The 20,413-nt window shown below is 41.1% G+C and overlaps 1 protein-coding gene across 5 annotated transcripts in view; it reads left to right on the forward strand.

Annotated features, from left to right (window-relative positions):
• grid2ipb (glutamate receptor, ionotropic, delta 2 (Grid2) interacting protein, b) overlaps positions 1-19,811 on the forward strand; it is a 52,208-nt gene extending 32,397 nt beyond the window's left edge. For 2 of the 5 annotated variants that reach the window (XM_034197374.1, XM_034197351.1), the window contains 12 exons: positions 1,411-1,563; positions 2,086-2,241; positions 3,580-3,731; positions 4,206-4,343; positions 5,244-5,329; positions 5,501-5,648; positions 8,372-8,670; positions 9,857-9,901; positions 10,754-11,518; positions 14,325-14,474; positions 14,840-14,927; positions 16,417-19,811. In XM_034197374.1, coding sequence (XP_034053265.1) covers positions 1,411-1,563; positions 2,086-2,241; positions 3,580-3,731; positions 4,206-4,343; positions 5,244-5,329; positions 5,501-5,648; positions 8,372-8,670; positions 9,857-9,901; positions 10,754-11,518; positions 14,325-14,474; positions 14,840-14,927; positions 16,417-16,586 — 2,350 coding nt within the window. In that variant the 3' untranslated portion in view covers positions 16,587-19,811. The remainder of the gene's footprint in view (positions 1-1,410; positions 1,564-2,085; positions 2,242-3,579; positions 3,732-4,205; positions 4,344-5,243; positions 5,330-5,500; positions 5,649-8,371; positions 8,671-9,856; positions 9,902-10,753; positions 11,519-14,324; positions 14,475-14,839; positions 14,928-16,416) is intronic. The other 3 variants (XM_034197355.1, XM_034197364.1, XM_034197384.1) reach the window with 3 other exon arrangements.
• Positions 19,812-20,413: the final 602 nt, after the last annotated feature.

Genomic DNA, 20,413 nt, shown 5'->3' on the forward strand with positions numbered 1-20,413 from the left:
GTGACGCTCCGGAGGAAACGACGTCCCGTTGCTCTTAAAACTCATTTCCCTGCTTCTCGTGGTTTCCTTGCGTCTCTCCATGCTTCCCTGGTGGGAGGGACTAGTCGCAGGGAAATGATGCAAGTGAGGGACGCAAGGAATCCATTTAACCGAAGTGAAACGCACCCACTGTCTTCACCTTTAACCACAGCCTTTATTTAAAAAACGTTTTGTAGGAGTGGTCATCGTTCTTGTGTGGACTTTAAAACTTGTTGACCTCCTGCCTTTAGATTTGTTAGTGTATGTGGGATCGCAGAGAAGAAATCCAGGGTGTATCAGAGTGAATTGTACTTTTATGAACTCAGAAAACACAGTTTATGAAGCTATTCATGAGCCAGTGCTGTGTGAAGTCTCAGTGTGGCTCGTTGCACCACCCCGATAGCCGCCATGTGGGAGCAGAATCTGTTCCCATGGCTGCCTGATGTACGGGTTTGATTGACGCTGTATAATTTTGCTGCTTTGCCTGATAACACGGTGCTGCAGCAGTAGGAGGTGATCGGCAAAACTGTGGGAGTTGTTCACCAGAGGGAGGAATAAAATAAAGAACAAGACGGGTCGGAGCTATCAGTGTCGTGTTTATGAAGAGAGCAGATGGTGAACGGTTTCTATGAACAGAGATTTCTTTGCTCCTTATCTCAGGTGTTTTACATCCCGGTAAATCCCATTTCTTAATCATGTTATCTCAAGATCATGAGCTAATCACCTCATTATTGACATTATGAAAGCACATTTTCTCAAGATAACAAAAAATGTAATAACTTGTGTTTACATTAAACCATAATTTGACTTAAGAATAATAAGTGTAAGCCTTACAGTGACTTTCAGAGAAGCCATGTTGTTGCTGGGCTTGCTTACATTAACATTATTTTATTGTATTTAATTCTGAAATTGAACAACTGTGGGTTGCAGGATGATAAACAACGTAACAGGAAAAAGAACAATATTAAAAATGTATATTATTTGATCATTTTATTTCTTCACGTTTCTCAAAATTGTTAAGCACCTCCTTGATATATCAATTCCTTGGTTTCATGAGTTTTATAGATTTAATTTCTTCAATAAGCCAAAAGTCCATCGACCTGTCTGCACACACACACTGAAAGATTGATTTGATTTGATATACTTTTTATTAATCCCCGTGGGGAAATTGTTTCTCTGCATTTGACCCATGCTAGTGTTAGGAGCTGCCATTTTGAACAGCGCCCGGGGAGCAGTGTAGGGAACGGTGCCTTGCTCAGGGACACCTCGGTAGCACTTGGTCTTGCCAGGACTTGAACTGGTGACCTTCCAGTTGCCAAGCCAATTCCCTATCGACTTCGCCACCACCGCCCCTCCATTTGTTTACTTCTGTCCCTTTCTCTCTCTTTGCAGGAACTGCTCCCATGAGAAGGTGGTGTCCATGCTTCAGGGCAGCGGGGCGATGCCCACTCTGGTGGTGGAGGACGGGCCGTCTGAGTTCTCCTCAGAACAAAACGACCCAGAGGAATCCCCGAGCCGAGCCCTCACCACCATGCCTCGCTCCAGGTCAATACACTCCAACAACACACCTGACATTTGGATTTGACATTACCCAGCAGCCCCTAGTCTGCAGGGACACACACTAACCTTAGTCTCTATTATTCTTTGGAAGCCAAACACTAACAGGAAAACAAGAAGAAGACAAGTCAATACAGGCCAGTCATCAATATTTAGACAGGCAATAAGAGAAGGTTATGTAAGGTGTTGTGTTGATTTGATCTTGGTGTGTGTGTTTGTTTGTTTGTGTGTCAGTGTGTGATCTAAACACACAGTCTGGAGGGGAGTGTGTAGGGTGGATGGATAGAAAATAGAACAAAAGTGTGGGGGGTTGGCAAAAGAAAAGTCAAAAATAAATAAGATATAACATAAAGTATGCAGAAATCATAAACATACATCAAATTGAAACACATAAATCCGCTACCAAACCTCAGACCCCTCTGTTAAACGACTGGGTGTTGCAGAACGAAGGAGAAACAATCATTTGGTGAATATAAATGTAGGAATTAAAGTATAATTAAATCCTTGCAGGTCTCCAGCCCTCAGCTCTCTGCAGTGGGTCGCAGAGATCCTCCCCCCGAGCATCAAAGTCCACGGGCGGACCTTCAGCCAGCAGCTGGAGCACCTGCTCACCATCCAGGAGAGATACACCGTCTGCAAGTCCCTGGAGACCTTCTTCCAGCACAGGTCAGTATAGGGGAGGAGGGGAGGAGGGGGTCTATAACTGGGAGTAGTGGGGCAGAGGATGTACTGTTTAAAGGGGCCCTATTATGCTCATTTTCAGATTTATATCAGTATATAGTGTCTCTACTTTAAAGAGTCCTCTCCTGCTGATGTTCAGGTTCATATCAGTATGTAGTGTCTCTACTGTGACATGTCTCCATGCTTTAATGTTCAAAAAGCTCTTTATTTCTCTCATACTGCCTGTGCTGCAGCACCTCTTTTCACCCTCTGTCTGAAACCAGAGCCCAGTCTGCTCTGATTGGTTAGCTGGCCGGCTCTGTTGTGATTGTTCAACCGCTTAGAGATGTCCCGCCCCTTATCCTATCACGCACAATGTGTTGGAGTGCTATCCAATAGAAGCACGAGTGTTATGTAATGTTGTCACTTTTTCAGAAGTTAACAATGGAGTCCAATGGGGGAGTTGCAGGCAGGGGGGGGAGAGAAACGCCCTTCTTTTGCAGACCATTTACATGCACTAAAACCTATGTAACACACTACAGGAAAGGGAAAAGCCCAAAAAGCATAATAGGGCCTCTTTAAGGAGTTAGAAACAAGAACATCTGCAATAATGCAATATTGAACAGATGGAAAAGAGCTCAGGGATGTTGTATAGAGAGAAGAAAGATGTTGTTTCAGAAATGTGATCGTCAGAAATCCTGAAGGAACAGCCCGAAGGAGCTTCACTTGGAAACATCAGTTTATTATGACGTAAGCTCCAAATAGAAGGAGGCTGCAGGAAAATAACTGAAAGTTTTCAGCATTTTTCAAACTCCATTAACCCGATAGCTGACATTGACAGAAATGTAGCTGTTGCCTGGGAAACTATTTTTTACCATATTGGATATATAACAGGCTGCAGAAAGCTCTTAATGCAGCAAAATAGAGAGGAATACAAAACCACGAAGCAGCGACGACAAAAAAAATGCACAAAGCTAAACAGAGGGTTGATGATTCCCATTAGGTTTAGATTTCATTTTCTCGAGGGTGAAGAGTTGAGAAAGACATGGATAGAGATTTGCATATCATGCAAACATGTGATTGTGTGCTTACAGTACTAACCCCTGACGGCATTACTGTCATCCCTGTTATCCTCCCACCTTTTCATATTCTCTTACACATTCTCAGCTTTATGTGTCGTTATGGATGCCAAATCCTTACATCATGTGGCAATGAATTACCCTGCAGTAAGCATGGGGTTTGGTTATATAACGATGTGTGTCAGAATCAGAATCAGGTTTATTACCAGCTAGGTTTACACATACGAGGAATTTGACTTGATGTCATGTGTCTGTGTGTTTGCAGGAATGTGGACACTCTGATTGTCGACGTGTTTCCAGTGTTGGACACTCCAGCCAAACAGCTGATCTGGCAATTCATCTACCAGCTCCTGACGTACGACGAGCAGGAGCGTTGCCAGGGGAAACTGTCACGCTTCCTGGGCTTCAAGAGCAGCGGTGAGGCACAAAAAACATCGTGGAAATAATGAAACAGTATCAGGACTCAGTCAATAAGATGCTTGTTGGATATGGGTGATGGTTCCTAACATGTGAAGTGGAAAAACATAATTAAAAATGTGTGATTTAATTGAAAATCAAGGTGTTTTTTATCAACAACTTGGTGTTAGATTAACTATAAGGTTGTTTTTTTTATAATTAACACAAAGGAGCAGGTGCATATCATTTGCAAAAAGGAAAAGCAATGCTGAATATCAGAACATCAGAATCAGATTACTTTATTCTCTCAGGGGAAATTGGGTTTCATGACAGATGCTACATTTTAAAATAGAATACAATTATAGAAAAAATGCTGATTTAAATAGAAAAATACCACAAAAAAAATAAATAATGTTGATTAAATTAAATTAAAAAAATATATATAATGAATAAATAAAAAAATTACAAAAACATAAAAATGTGTGTGTTTTGCAGCCGTTTTGGAGCCTGGCGTCAGCCCGGAGCAGCTCCACCGGCGGAGCAGCTCCATGAGGGTCTCGGGGTCGTCGTTCCGCAACCCGATCCGAGAGAGGAGCGCTGACGACTGCATCATCGGGACTCACCTGGGAATGGGTACGCTGCAAATCACAAGAAGAAGGATTCACTTTAACATAACATCTGTGTAATCCCCGCAGGTTTGGTTTCAATAGCTTTTCATTCTGGATCAAAAACTTCTCCCCCAAATGGGAAATGAAGAAATGTTTACCTGAACTGAGACAACATTATTATATGTTTCTCTTAAGAGGAAACCAATATCATCTAATTGTTGATATAACCGTGAAGCTCCCCAGTTGATCATTTATATTAGGACAATTATTTTTTAATTGCTACAGAATATTATCGCGATATTGACTTTATCGGTGATGATTCGTCAGCGTTGTGGTTACAACTTGTTGCCACTCCACCCTGGTGACCCAAAAAAGTCAGTTTTTAAAGGTTTAACAACAATTCAAACGGTAAAATTAATATATAATATAATAATAGTTATTTGGTTTTGTAATAAAAACTCATCTTCACTATAGATTCAGTATAATTTAAGCGTATTTTTTGTGGAATTACTCGACAGACTAAGAACATCTGAGACAGTAAAGCAGCTTCCTTCAGCAGGAACTGAACTGCTCATATTCCCTCAGGCAAGGCATCGGAAACGCAGTCACTAATAAGGCAGTGTTTGCACCTGTCGGCTCCCAGGTGTGAACGTCTCTAACTGTTGTTGGAAAGATAGTGTGCTCAGTAAATCCTCTGTGGATGTATGGAGGCATACATTCATAGAATAACTCCTCATATCTCAGCTTTCTAGAATGTTCAAGCTCTCTGAAGGACACGTAGTGAATATCTCCAGCAGATTTCATTCATGCTTTTCAATCGCCATTGTTCCTCCACCACCTTGTTTACCTCTGCTTCATCCTCTCTCCTCTCTGGGAGGGTGGATGGAAGTCCATGTGTCACTCTTCATGCCTTATTGTGCTTTAGGAATACATGTGGATGAATCCGGGAGCCCGGAGGAGAGGCAGTCAGGAGACGGGACCTCCTTCCCCGAGTCCCCTGACCTCAACCATGTAGGTATACCTGCTAGCTTTCATGTTATCTGTGCTTTCTGGCCTCACATCATTTGAAGGTCTGCTCGTTTTACGCACATTTCGTGCTGTGAGTGCAAAATCCAGCAGACCTTCAAAGGGGATGTGCGCAGCGATGTGTGTGCTAACAGCTGATCATGCCTCCACCCGTAGATGACAGGTGTTTACACGGAGCTGGAGAACGTTTACGCAGGAAAGAGTGTGTCGGCGCTGCAGGGCTCCTCAGGAGAGCCCGAGGGCCCGGGACAGACCGAGGCCTACGGGCGCCCGCTCTCCCCCCTCACACTCCCCCCTCTCAAAGGTACTCTGGGGCACCCGAGACACAATAGCACACACACACACACACACACACACACACACACACACACACACACACACACACACACACACACACACACACACACACACACACACACACACACACACACATACACACACATACACACACACACACACACACACACACACACACACACACACACACACACACACACACACACACACACACACACACACACACACACTACCATTGTCTTGGAGGGGTGCTGCGCCCCGCCAACGGAGCACCGCGCCCCCCCTGAAATTCAAGGTGTTTAAAAAAAATTATAATCTTTATTTTTTATTCTTTTTTTTATTCTTTTTTTTATTTATTTGGAACCAAATTGCAAATAATCTATATCTACTGTCACTTTTCACATTGAACATGTGCTCTTTTATTAAATAAACTAAACGCTTTCATTTTAAGTTGTGAGTTTAGTGTTTTTGACCCCCCCCCCCGCTCAGGCAGCACCCCCCCAAAGCAGTAAACCTAGGGGAAACACTGCACACACACACACACACACACACACACACACACACACACACACACACACACACACACACACACACACACACACACACACACACACACACACACACACACACACACACACACAGACACACACATCAATCACCCTAATTTACACACAAGCTTTCAGACAGATGCTTTCACCAGTGGTTCTTAAACAATGTGCCGTTTAGTCAAAGTCAACTTTATTGTCAATCTTTCAGTTTGTGTGTACAGACAGAGAGATCGGAATACCGTTTCCCACAATCCCGAAAACAAATACAAATATATATAGGCAACTCATTCTAGGCAATTGCAGAATGAGTTGTTGATATTTGAACACTGGGTATCTCTGAGCCTCAATGGCCATGTTCAAATCCTGTGAAATGTGCCGTAAAAACAAGCTGCTGAATGGGGGATACAGTACATGTTAATTTGATGGACAGTAGCCAAAACAAGAGTCAAACATGGCATAAGATCCACTGAACTACTAAAAATGGCACACATATGGTTAATAAACTCAAAAACCAAATACTTTCCTCTTCCCTGTAGTGCTCTTTATCAATCTGAATGGTTGGTGTGAGTTATGTTGGAGATGTCGGCCATAAAGATGTCTTAGCTACAAAATAATTGAAAAAATTCCACAGCAATTTCTCCTCTCAGAAATCCTGACCCAGTCACTGATTCAACGAGGTCTGTAGATCGTCTTTCTCTTAAGAAAGATTGCTGTTTACTATGAGTTTTTCAAATATATTTTCTCCAAAGCTCTGCAACTCCCATGAAAAAACATCTTGTTTGATAAATAGCACCAAAGGTAATAAGAGAAATATGTAATTTTGGATTTATTGTTGAACTGTCCGTTTAAAAATGAACCCTCTCATCCCCAGCCTTGTGTTTATGGATGATTTAACATTAACAACATCATTGTGGATGTTTAACTGAGTTGGTTTTGCCCAATGTGATGCGAACATGGCATGAGAGAAAACCACTGAATGTGATCTCCACCTATATGTCAGGGTTCTTACGGTCATTAAAAACCTGGAAAAGTCATGGAAATTCTAAATGCAAATTCCAGGCCCTGGAAAAGTTTTGGAAAACAATATTTTTCCCAGAGTTTTGGAAAAGTCATGGAAATGTAACTAAAGTTGCAACAAATATAATTTATATTTTATCTAATCGCCGAAATAGTAATACTATAATGATAATACATACTGTATCGTATAGTAATGAAACGTAAAATGGCATTTAACTGTTGCGGTATTTTGCTGGTGAGAGATTTTAGTTGCTTTAGCGTGTAGAAGCTAGTAAGCCTACTATTTGATTTGTTTTAGATAGGCACGACATGTTTCATATGAAGACCTTATTTTCCTGTTCCATGTTAAAATAAACCATTTTCCGTGGTACCGCTGAGAAAGAGTAATTTGTTTGGTCATGGAAAATGAGGTAAAGGTCATGGAGAAGTCGTTGAAAATCATTGGTGAAAAAAAGTATGAACCCTGATATGTGCAAACCAGCCTGCAGTTAATCCATGTGTTTCCATGGTTCCCTATCAAGGGTCCCCAAGGCGACAACATGGCCTAAAATATAACACGTACATTTTCTTGAGGTAATGAAGAAGCACAATATATCACTTAATTATACTCTTGTTGAAACGCTTGAGCGTCAAAAGCACAAGTGACTTGATGCCATCTTTGATTCCCGTCTACCAGGAAATATCAGAGAGGCCAACTCAGTGGACATTTTTAAACTCCATGGACACTTATTTTTAGATTAGCTTTTTCTTAGCAACCCTCCACTTTAAATGTTCTTTTATGTTCTTCAATAGCAATATTTATTTTTACGTTGGTCATTTTATTTCTTAATCGTTTAACCTTTATTAGAATTATGGCATTTGTATTACTATTATCTTTTTATTTGTATTTCTGTTGAACCTACATGTTCACTTAGTTTGATGGGGTTTTATATTTTACATTGTTGCAACGATTCAGTTGTCTTGTATCTTATCTGTCGGAGAGAAACCATTATTTATCTTACTTTATTTTATTTTAATTATCATACATTTGACCTCCTTGTGTCTATTAACCTGATAAAATGTTACCTTTTAAAGTTCTTAACAAATAATCACTTTGCACTTTGAGCTGCATGTGTTGTATGAAAAGTGCTATATAAATAACGCTTTATTATTATTATTACTACAGGTAACCGTAAATCCGGCCTCTCCCTGTCCTGGAAGGAGCCTCTCCCCACTCCGGTGTACGAGATCCACCACCAGAGCAGCGTGGACTCCAACCCCTACGTGTGTCTGGAGAGCCCCCCCGCCTCCCCTCACTCGGACGGAGGGCCGAACACGCTGACCCGCCGCAAGAAACTGTTCACGTTCTCACGTCCGCCTCGCAGCCGGGACACCGACAAGTTCCTGGACGCTCTGAGCGAGCAGCTGGGACACCGAGTCACTCTAGTGGACGACTTCGTACACGGGGAGAACGACTACGAAGAGGTGAGGAAGAACGATATACTGCATTATCAGCTGTTGTTATAAATACGCATAGACGACATGCTTTGATTTTATATTAAAGGGATGGTACAGGTTGGTTTAAGTGCGGTTATTTAAAGTACATAGCTGAAATGCATTCATTTGATGGATGACACTGTGTAGTGGAGGTAGGAGGTGTTAAATACATGAATAATAGTTTACAGCATAAAATGTACCCTTTGACTCATTAGTAGTCGTTCCCTATTATAGAGTACATTGTTACTTGTTATAGAAATTATCCAAGGGATAATTTGGGGTTGTACGAGGTACTTATCCAAAGTCAGAATATGACTTACTGTAGACAAAGGATCGACACGCCACATTTTAGAGAAACAGACAAGTACTTGCACATAAGCAAATATGTATTGCTTTGAACAGGGCAGGAGGCAAATGTATTGTAAACACCTCAAAGAAAATCTATACTACTTTAAGTGTAAGGTAAATTAAGAATGCGTTCATATTTGACTTTGCACCAGACAGCTTTCTACACCAGACTATCGACACAACTATTCATTTAAGCACCTACAGTATAATACCCAATTTGCTGGTCTACTGCTGACTTGATGTGTTTGTTTGTTTTGTTTTTGTTTCAGGTTGGTAAATCCAAACTAACCAAAGCTTAAATAAAATAGGAAATACTGTAATATATGAATTTTTCATTCTTATTGTATGGTATAAAGTTCACATCTCATCAATCCTAACTTCTTGAAACCTTGCATGAATTATGGGTGCAATTAGTAACTCGTATAGATCAGGAGGCTGGGAATATTGTGGATATTAATATCTCTATTTTTGTATACAACTTGCAAATGAAACCTTAGTATCATGGAGATTGTGAACAGAATGACTAACAGTCTCTATCTCATGCCAGTACTACTATATTCTCCTTTCGTGGCCAGGAATTGTGACATTTCTTTGGGTGTGATTTTCCTCCTGTTATGTGCTAAAGCAATGCTGCTACATGTAATACTTCAGCAATGATAATATATTACATATAGCAGCATTTACCGGAAATGTTACTGTTGTGCATTTGCTTGTATAGCTTCTGAAATTAGCATATCTATGCATTTGAATGACGTTGTAGTGCTGCATGTTGACATTAGAGCCACTCTAATGTACGCTACAATGAACACTTGTGTCACATGAACAGATATATGAAGGAGGTTGTCATGGTTTCAGAAGAAGAGGGGTGTCTGTAAGTAAATACTCAGTTTATACAGTAGAGTCTAATTTTATCTAAGGTTATAATAAGATGCTGGCTGACGTTAAATCATCAAATAAACATTAAGGCTTTTGTCTCTTTCAGGGACGTGTTTGCTACTTTTCGTACATAACTCAGTGGGATGCAGAATAGACGATAAAGAAAAAAGGGTTGCACATATTTTATGCTTTTTACTGTAAACACTTTTATTTAGTTCTATGAATAGATCGGTCTGATATTTAAGAGCATGTGATACAAATATTTAATTTAATTGTGTATGGCTTTGCTGCAGAATACTTGAGAAGCAAAACATTGGTTGATCTATTTTATAAGTCCGATCTCAATTACTTGTTTTTTGTTGTTGAATAATATCATTTTAAATTCCCCCTATTTAGTTGTATTGTATGTGGACCAGAGAAAAGGGTTTTGACAGGTTATTGTAGGATGGATAATTAAAACAAGTTGGTGCTAAATTACTAATTTTGGCAACTTTTATTTTGGAATCACAAAAAATATATATGTTGATCAAAACATGAACGATGTAGTCCTATAGCAAACTATTTAAAAATGAGTGTAACAAAAACACTTTCACGACTGTCAAAACCTTTTTTTTGTGGTTATTATATCATAAACACAGAGATAACAACTTGTATCCGAAAAAAAATAATTCTCAGTTGCCTCTCAGGGCTTCCGTACTTTCTGTCCCATAAGTAGGTAGAGGGAAAAACTGATAAGCAAAAGTATAACTAAAAAGAAAAATCATAATGCATAGTTTTTAGTCTTTTATTTGTGTTGGAGGAGATGGACATTACGATCATCAGTGTGACGGTGCTCCTCTCCCCCCAGATGAGTTTCCAGGAGGACCAGGAGGTGGGCTTCATGCCCCGGCAGCTCAGCAGCGGCAGCAGTGAGGACCACAGCAGCTCCTCCCCCTCCTCCCCCTCCTACTCCTCCGGGTCAGAACCCATCCCTCCTCCTCCCACCCAGAGCCCCCCGCCTCCTCCACCTTTCCAGGGTCTCATCCCGCCCCCTGTGCAATTCACCGACCCCCTTCCTCCAGTCCGATTCTCCCCCGAACACGTCCCCCGCAGCCGGATGCCCTTCCAGCCTCACCACCCCATCATCCCTCCCCCTCCTCCCCCTCTCAGGACCCTCCTCTCCAGCCGCTCCCCTATCCACCACCGAGAGGAAGGGGAGACATCTCACCAGCGCTTCCAGAACACCACGTCCACGTCCACGCGCCTCTCCCACGCTCACACCACCCTGCGCCCCTCTCAGCATTCCCGCCCCTGCTACCTTCCCCGGCAGCACAGCCAACCCCAGCCCCTCCTCCAGCCCTCCCCCCTTCCCTCCCCCCTTCCCTCCCCCCAGCCCTCCCCCCAGCCGCTGAGACCCAGCCAGCTCGTCCTGCAGAGGCACCATCAGCTCCACCACCAGCACAGCTACCAGGGCCCGCTGCCCCCCTCCCTCCACGACCACAGCTCCTCCTCTCAGAACCAAGGCCCCCCCTCCGGATCCTCGCTGCTCTCCAAACCTCCAGCCTCCCACTCCACCCTCCCCACTCACAGCAAAACCTATGAAACCCCTCAGGAGGAGCAGCAGTCGCAGCAGGTGACATCTGCATTCACATATTCTGCTCCTTCTCAGGTGTATATCAGTATGTAGTGTCTCTACTTTAAAGAGTCCTCTCCTGCTGATGTTCAGGTGTATATCAGTATGTAGTGTCTCTACTTTAAAGAGTCCTCTCCTGCTGATGTTCAGGTGTATATCAGTATGTAGTGTCTCTACTTTAAAGAGTCCTCTCCTGCTGATGTTCAGGTGTATATCAGTGTGTAGTGTCTCTACTTTAAAGAGTCCTCTCCTGCTGATGTTCAGGTGTATATCAGTATGTAGTGTGTCTACTTTAAAGAGTCCTCTCCTGCTGATGTTCAGGTGTATATCAGTGTGTAGTGTCTCTACTTTAAAGAGTCCTCTCCTGCTGATGTTCAGGTGTATATCGGTATGTAGTGTCTCTACTTTAAAGAGTCCTCTCCTGCTGATGTTCAGGTGTATATCAGTATGTAGTGTCTCTACTTTAAAGAGTCCTCTCCTGCTGATGTTCAGGTGTATATCAGTATGTAGTGTCTCTACTTTAAAGAGTCCTCTCCTGCTGATGTTCAGGTGTATATCAGTATGTAGTGTCTCTACTTTAAAGAGTCCTCTCCTGCTGATGTTCAGGTGTATATCAGTATGTAGTGTCTCTACTTTAAAGAGTCCTCTCCTGCTGATGTTCAGGTGTATATCAGTATGTAGTGTCTCTACTTTAAAGAGTCCTCTCCTGCTGATGTTCAGGTGTATATCAGTATGTAGTGTCTCTACTTTAAAGAGTCCTCTCCTGCTGATGTTCAGGTGTATATCAGTATGTAGTGTCTCTACTTTAAAGAGTCCTCTCCTGCTGATGTTCAGGTGTATATCAGTATGTAGTGTCTCTACTTTAAAGAGTCCTCTCCTGCTGATGTTCAGGTGTATATCAGTATTTAGTGTCTCTACATGTCTCCATGCTTTAATGTTCAAAAAGCTCTTTATTTTCCTCATACTGCCTGTGCTGCAGCACCCCTTTTCACCCTCTGTCTGAAACTTGTTGTGATTGGTCAACCGCTTAGAGATGTCCCGCCCCTTAGCCTATCACGTACAATGTGTTGAAGCTCTGGCCAATAGAAGTGCAAGTGTTGAAAGAGAACCCCAAAAAGAATAATAGGGCCTCTTTAAAACCACATAAAGAGTTGTATACATGTGTATGCAGCAGTGAGCACCTAGCAACAGAAACGTCACAAAAGCATTGACGTCATGCAAGCAATTACTGTAAAGTGTTCTTGCTATTCTCAGCATCACATTATATGTGCAAATGGAAGAAAGTGACAGAACAACTACTAAACTGCTATTAGGAAGCTCACCTGCTCTTTACTTCTTGTCAAGTGTTTCAAGACTACTTCATTAAATCTTTCAAACAAACAAGATTCAACTAAAGCAAACATCGGTATTTGTATAGAAATGTATTGCTGTGGTCACCTACTGTATGAAGACACACTTTAAAACGTCAGTATCAGTTTAAGTGTACGTTATATTTAGAATATTCTCACAGCTCTACCTTGCTTTCAGCCTTTCAGTCAACCTTCTCGATCAGGCGAGCACAATTCGTAACAGTTGTAACGCCTTTAATACCTGTGTACTGTTCAACATGTGTCCCCTCTTCTTCATGTCTCTTCTACATCAACATGTGTCCCCTCTTCTTCATGTCTCTTCTACATCAACATGTGTCCCCTCTTCTTCATGTCTCTTCCACATCAACATGTGTCCCCTCTTCTTCATGTCTCTTCTTCATCAACATGTGTCCCCTCTTCTTCATGTCTCTTTTACATCAACATGTGTCCCCTCTTCTTCATGTCTCTTCTACATCAACATGTGTCCCCTCTTCTTCATGTCTCTTCTACATCAACATGTGTCCCCTCTTCTTCATGTCTCTTCTACATCAACATGTGTCCCCTCTTCTTCATGTCTCTTCTACATCAACATGTGTCCTCTCTTCTTCATGTCTCTTCTATCAACATGTGTCCCCTCTTCTTCATGTCTCTTCTACATCAACATGTGTCCCCTCTTCTTCATGTCTCTTCTGCATCAACATGTGTCCCCTCTTCTTCATGTCTCTTCTACATCAACATGTGTCCCCTCTTCTTCATGTCTCTTCTACATCAACATGTGTCCCCTCTTCTTCATGTCTCTTCTACATCAACATGTGTCCTCTCTTCTTCATGTCTCTTCTACATCAACATGTGTCCCCTCTTCTTCATGTCTCTTCTACATCAACATGTGTCCCCTCTGTGGAAAGAGACTCTGAAAGTTTCAGGAACAAAGATTCTCTCTCTTTTCGTCCTGATCCATTTCTATAAAAACCTGTCTGAAAATGAGCTGATCAGATTTTGACCACTTTATGATGTCATAACGATGTGTTGTCTTGTGTAACCATTAGCCAATCACCAACCAAGGTAACCCCCCCCCCCCTTATCACCTGAATCTCCTCTAGAGCACCATTGTGTTCTTTTTAACCAAATCTCTCTCAGAGGGGCGTGGGGAGGGGCTCCTTATTTCCATCTAAAGTAACAGACAGAGAATCAGCACTTTGGAAACAGGGCTGAAACAGAGGGGATTATGGGTAATGCTGCCATGATCTGTTTGGAGCCAAACACTTCAGAGACAGGTTCTGTATATATCTGAGACCTGTAATATATTGATGAAAAACAGTGTAATAGGGGACCTTTAAAGCATCACTTGTGCTGTAGTACTTTCTGCACTTCCTGCTATTCATGTAGTTGATCTGCTGTTAGCATTTGTGCTATACAAGACCATATACTGATAAATACAAATTATTATAATCTCCTAGGCACCACCGCCCCCTCCTCCTCCTCTTCCTCCCCCCTGTGAGCCGCCTCCTCTTCCCAAACCGGGCCACGCCTCGGACACAAACCACATGAGTGTGAAGCGTCTGCGCTGGGAGCAGGTGGAGAACTCTGAGGGGACCATATGGGGTCAGGTGAGTCCCCTTCATCAGTCTGAGAAGAGACGTGATTCAATTACAAAATCATGTCTGAAGAAATCTTACTTTACAGTGAATACAGTAAACAACAACTTGTGAATCTTCCCACCTTGGCTGAGAAGTTTCTCACTCCTACATTTCTCTTTCCATATTTGGAAAGTCCTACTCATGCAGTCTGTTGTTTCTCTGATGAGTCACAGCAGCATGTAGGACGCATTTTGTTTTTGTAAATAGAATACATGGTGGACCTTTTATCAGACGTTTTGCTCCTGCTTTATAACCCTATCAGATATCTTTGAATAAAAAATCAAGCCTTGACTTTGTGACTGGAGATTAAAGAGTGTGTGTTTGTGTGTGTTTAGCTCGGAGAGGACTCGGACTATGACAAGCTCACTGACATGGTGAAGTATTTGGATCTTGATCTGCACTTTGGGACTCAACGCCAATCCAGTAAGTATTTGTGTGCTTGTTGTCATTCATTCTCCTACTGCAGCATTATTGTACAGAAGCCATGAGAGGCAAGTGACAAAAAAACAAGGTGATCTAATTCGTTTTCTCTCCTGTGTTTGTGATTTTAAACCTTTTATTTTTTCTGGCCAGGATAACACTTCTAACTTAGATATAAATACATGCATTGTCTATCACATTATATTTTATTTCTCTGTGTACTCCTAGTATATCAGTAAGGATATTTTGTGATAGAAAGTGTTATCATATCGTTTATCGTATGTCTTTGCTTTGGCTATCACAAACACTTAAAGGTCCCATGTCATGCTTTTCCGGTTATTACCCGTCCCCTTGTGTGTTGTGTAGCTCTGCAAAGTCACAAACCCTCAAAGTACACCCTGTAGCGAGTAAAACTCTAACACAGAAATTGCACAAATTGAAGTGTGCTCAGGCTGAGTTCCGCGGTGTGTCGCTGTCTCGCAGACCCCTCGCAGCAACCAGGAAACGACACCAGTAATCCAGCTCACACTGTCCGCTCCTCGAGCCTCAAAGGGCGGAGCAGCGAGCCCCGCAACGTCCCGCCAACACGGCACCCAGACCCCACGCAGCATTCTCATCTGTTTGTCATTACTGGTGTCATTTCCTGGTTGCTAACAAACGCCATTGTGACACATAATCACTGATGTTCCGCTGTAACGGTGGTGGACTCATCAGAACACAGTGGGCGAGCTGACCAATCAGAGCACAGTGGGCTCATGGGGGGGGGGCAGGAGCTCCAACAAGGATCACCAGTCTTTTCTATTTGCCTCTCAGGGCTTCTTCTATATTTACATCATGCTTCATGTCATACATTATTAATATACCATCATTATAATCATCAGGGTTCTTAAATTACATTTAAAGTAATGTATTTATCTGTTGACATCTCCCGTTTTGTTTGTACCTTCACAGTTGTGATGCTCTTCATAACCTGTTTTGGAGCCGCTCCTTTCACCTGTTCTTCAAATCCATTCTCCATAAGGCACCATAACCCCCCCTCCTCCTCTCATACTTCGAAAGGGTTTAGTAATAACACAGCTCTGCTACAGAAAACACGCAATTTACTGTTATTTATTATACTTTCCCGTAGCGGTACAGAAATGGCAGAGCTGTGTTATAAACCCATCACCCTGCCACCTGTGTGTTTGACTGTGTGTGTGACTGTGTGTGTGTGTGTGTGTGTGTGTGTGTGTGTGTGTGTGTGTGTGTGTGTGTGTGTGTGTGTGTGTGTGTGTGTGTGTGTGTGTGTGTGTGTGTGTGTGTGTGTGGTGTGTGTGTGTGTGTGTGTGTGTGTGTTGTGTGTGTGTGTGTGTGTGTGTGTGTGTGTGTGTGTGTGTGTGTGTGTGTGTGTGTGTGTGTGTGTGTGTGTGTGTGTGTGTGTGTGTGTGTGTGTGTGTGTTGACCCCCCCGGTGCTTGGAGAACGGATCCTTACACTGTTGTTAATATTATCAGTGTCTCCTCCAGAGCCAGCCTTCCTGCCGGAGAACTTTAAAAAGAAAGACGTGGTGGAGATTCTGTCTCATAAGAAAGCCTACAACGCCTGTAAGTACCACAAAAACATGGCCGCCGCAGGTCACTCCTGCAGGCTCAGGCGTCAGGTCTCTGACACAACGGGGAAATAGACAGATTTAACCAGGGATAGTCGTTTGAAGTGTGAGGTTCTTGTCCACAAAAGGAATCAGAAATTATGTATTTATTTGGGGGAAAAGTGAGTTTTGTGACGGTTGTTGCATTTGAGAATTAAATAAAATAAATATATTTATATGAACATAAGAAGTAAGAATGTGCAATAAAAAGTTATAGAAAAATGAAATATAAAGACGTGGTGGAATATATATGAATGTAAAATTAATAAAACTGTAATAATAATAAAATCTTATTATCTATACATATATTTTTTATTGATTTAATCTTAATAATAATTTTGTAATAAAAATAATATTATAACAATACAAATAATAGTTATAATAAAAAAGTATATTAATGCTGTAATAATAATAACAACAATAGTCATAATAATAATCATAAAAATAATAATAATAATACTGCAATAATAATATCTTATTATTTTATTTGCACATTCTTACTTCTTATGATTTAATTTTTTTTTGTTATTATATATATTTTATTATTTTTAATTTACCTGCTGACCAGTTTTCCTCCATCGACCTGATGCACCTCTTCAAAACATCTTTTAATCCTGACACTGGTCCCAAGGTTAAATCATCTATTTCTTTAGTCCTCGCTGGTTCTCATAAACCAGGTCATTTATTTTCACACCACCATCTCAAAGAAACACAGTTTACAAAACACTGAACACAAACTCAGACCCTGAACTCTCTGTGTGTCACTTCTGCTCACGGTCTCTCTATACAAAGAGACTCAAGGCCAATCCAAACCCAATAATGGCTTCCCTTTCTCAACGGGGGTTTACACACACTATGCAATCATCAGACAGGATTTGTCACACACAGCTTTTGTACTGAAGGCTGTACAGAAACGTAGGCATGATGTGGATGAAGTCTATGACCTGATGTAAAGGACGTAACTGATGCAAAGAACAGACATATTTTGTTAATTATTTCACGTGTTTAACTATAATTTCACTCAATGCACTGTGCTGAAAAAAGAAGGTTGTTTACCAATTTGTTTTCTTGACTGAAGCGTTTTTTATTGCATTATTTTGTAGACCCCTGTTCTTCAAATGTAACTTAAATAATTCATCTTTAAAATAATCCTCATCAAGCTATTTTGGCTCGATTGATTTGTTGATCCCAATTGAAATGATCTTGAAAAGGCGCTCTTATTTTGAAATTTGCCGACTACTGATCATTAGTGATGTGACGTTCGAGAACGATCCGATTCTTTTGAACAGCTCTTTGGTACGAACGAAGGGAACCAAGTCGTACTTGGTGAGAGCCGTTCTTTTTATCGTTAGTTCACTGCCTGCCATAAATCCACTCGCCTTTACGGGAACTCGCTTTCCTGAGTGCAAATGTTCCATAGATGATGGCATGCTGCTTGAGTAGTAGTTTGGCTGGCTGAGAGATGTAGCAAGTTATACATTTTCTGTGAGTAAAAGTAGATTTCTGGCAATACAGTCAATCATTATCCTGGTGATTATTTCGCAGATAAACCTATTAACCCCGCCCCCTTAAAAAAAACGGCTCTTTTGAACGGCTCTCGGAAAGGAACGGAGCCATAAGATCCGGCTCCCTTCAAAGAGCCGTAATTCCCATCACTACTGATCATGACATTCCAGTTACATGAGGTAGGTGTGTTGGGAAGCCTCCCAGCATGCATTGGGGCAAAAGATGACTTATGGTCTGTTTTCCTGTACTGTTACTGGGGTTATTTCGGTGATGCAGTGCTGCACAATGTTCCACTTTCCTCACCGTTACCTGTTGAATATTACGTGAGAATGTGGTCACACTATGAGGGATGTTGGTGCATGACTAACCTTCCCAATGAGCATGATTTTGGTTATATTTATAAAGATATTATGAATATTAAACCTTACTGAAATCTCTTAAGAATCAGCTTCACTACACACACAGTTGGAGTACAAATTCCCATTTTAATGTCAAATTAAATGCCATGTATTCTGTCTCCGCTGGCCTTTTTGACAGTCTTTCAATACTTGTTTTAATGTATTTCTGCTCAGTTTCTTACTTTGTTTTGTATTGTTTATGATATTACTGTATAATTAAACATGTATAATTAAAGGTAAGAAGCCCTGAGAGGCAAGTCAAAATAAATGCTTATTTTAGCATTAATAAGAACATTGTGTTATACTTTCTTAACCTGCCAAAACAAGTTCATTATTAACACAATATATTAAACAAATATAATAAATACAAGAAGGCATTTTTTTCCCACCTGCCTCTCAGGGCTTCCGTAGAACTCTTATTGTGAAAAACAATTGTGATATTACAGCAACAGATCATAATTATTTCTCAATAACCTGCATGTTCTCATCTAAAATCCTAATAAAAGGCGCTTTCACACCAAGTACTTTTCCCAGGAATAATTCCTGAACTATCTAGTAGATCGCGTTCACACCGGAATAAGTCCCTGATGGAGGATTACGCAAATGAAGTCGCTGACGTCACTTCTTCTTCTTCTGCTTTGGGTTTACTGGCAGGACGCAAACAACTTCACGGCGTATACTGCCACCCGAAGTCCCGGAGCCCCCCGGAGTAAATCGCCAGAAGCGCCGACACCTCCTCATCTCCACCGCTCCCACGTTTTATTTTGTGTTGCCATAAGTTAGTCTCTCTCCGTTGGTGCGCTGGGCTAATGCTAATGCTAATAATGCTAATGCGAGCAAATAAAATGGCGGCTTTTTACGGGGCGTGATTTGCAGTTCGCCCAGCCAATCAGAAATTGGAACCTTTTCTTCTCCCCATGAAAGTACCACCTCTATAGCAGGGACTGAAAAGGGGTGAAAAGGTTCGCAAAAAGTTCTAGTTCCAGATCTTTTTGGTGTGAACGCAAAATCCCAAGAACTATCGGTACTATTCCTGGGAAAAGTACTCCGGTGTGAAAGCGCCTAATATCAACTCTCTTTCATTATACATCTAAGAAAGAGTGCCATGTGCATCTGAAAATGTATAAATGTACAGTCTGCAGTACATTATCATGCTTCAGCTGTTTGTTTTTTTAAATATCTCTTGTTTGTGAAACTTATTGACCTGCTGTATCGTGTAGTTTCTTGTTCTACTGTAAAATGTCTTTCTTGCTGCTATCTTTTTAATTCCACATTGATAACTGTGATACCCTGACTTCTTCTCTTTCTTCTTCTTCTATTTGTTATTAGAGAATAAATTAATTTCTCTTGATAAAAACGTGTCTTCACTTGGTGATCCAAAGCAAGAGCCTTATGAAATACTTGTATCAGGCTCCATAACATCATGCACCAACATCCCTTTGTGTATCAACAGGTACTATTTAAGGGTTAAACTGTGGTAGAGGTGTTGAAACACTGTGGAGCACAATGTGGAATAAAATAACATTCAGTAACAACACGGGAATAGATCAAATAACCCTGATTGTCATATCTATGGCCCCAATGCATTCTGGGAGGCTCCCCATCACACCTACTTCAAGTGACTGCAATCACATGACCAGCACTCACAAATTCTTCTCATGGATTCATCAGGGTTTATTAAGAAATATATATATTTCAAAATAAGAGCCAAAAGATACATTCTAAGTATGAGTGCACTGTTTTAAAACCAGATAACAATTCACAATTAACAAAACAATTGTGCTTAAATAACCAAATGATTATAGAATTAACAGGGTTATTTAAAACGGATTACAGCATGTTACCCTAAATAAACCTTTTTCTTTTTTTAAAGGTGGTAAGATTATACATTATACACAATATTAACAGAATGTATTAATAAGTAACATGACATTAAAAAAATAGCTGAACTATACATGA

The sequence above is a fragment of the Gymnodraco acuticeps genome, unplaced genomic scaffold (genome assembly GCF_902827175.1).
Source record: "Gymnodraco acuticeps unplaced genomic scaffold, fGymAcu1.1, whole genome shotgun sequence".
Taxonomy (NCBI): domain Eukaryota; kingdom Metazoa; phylum Chordata; class Actinopteri; order Perciformes; family Bathydraconidae; genus Gymnodraco; species Gymnodraco acuticeps.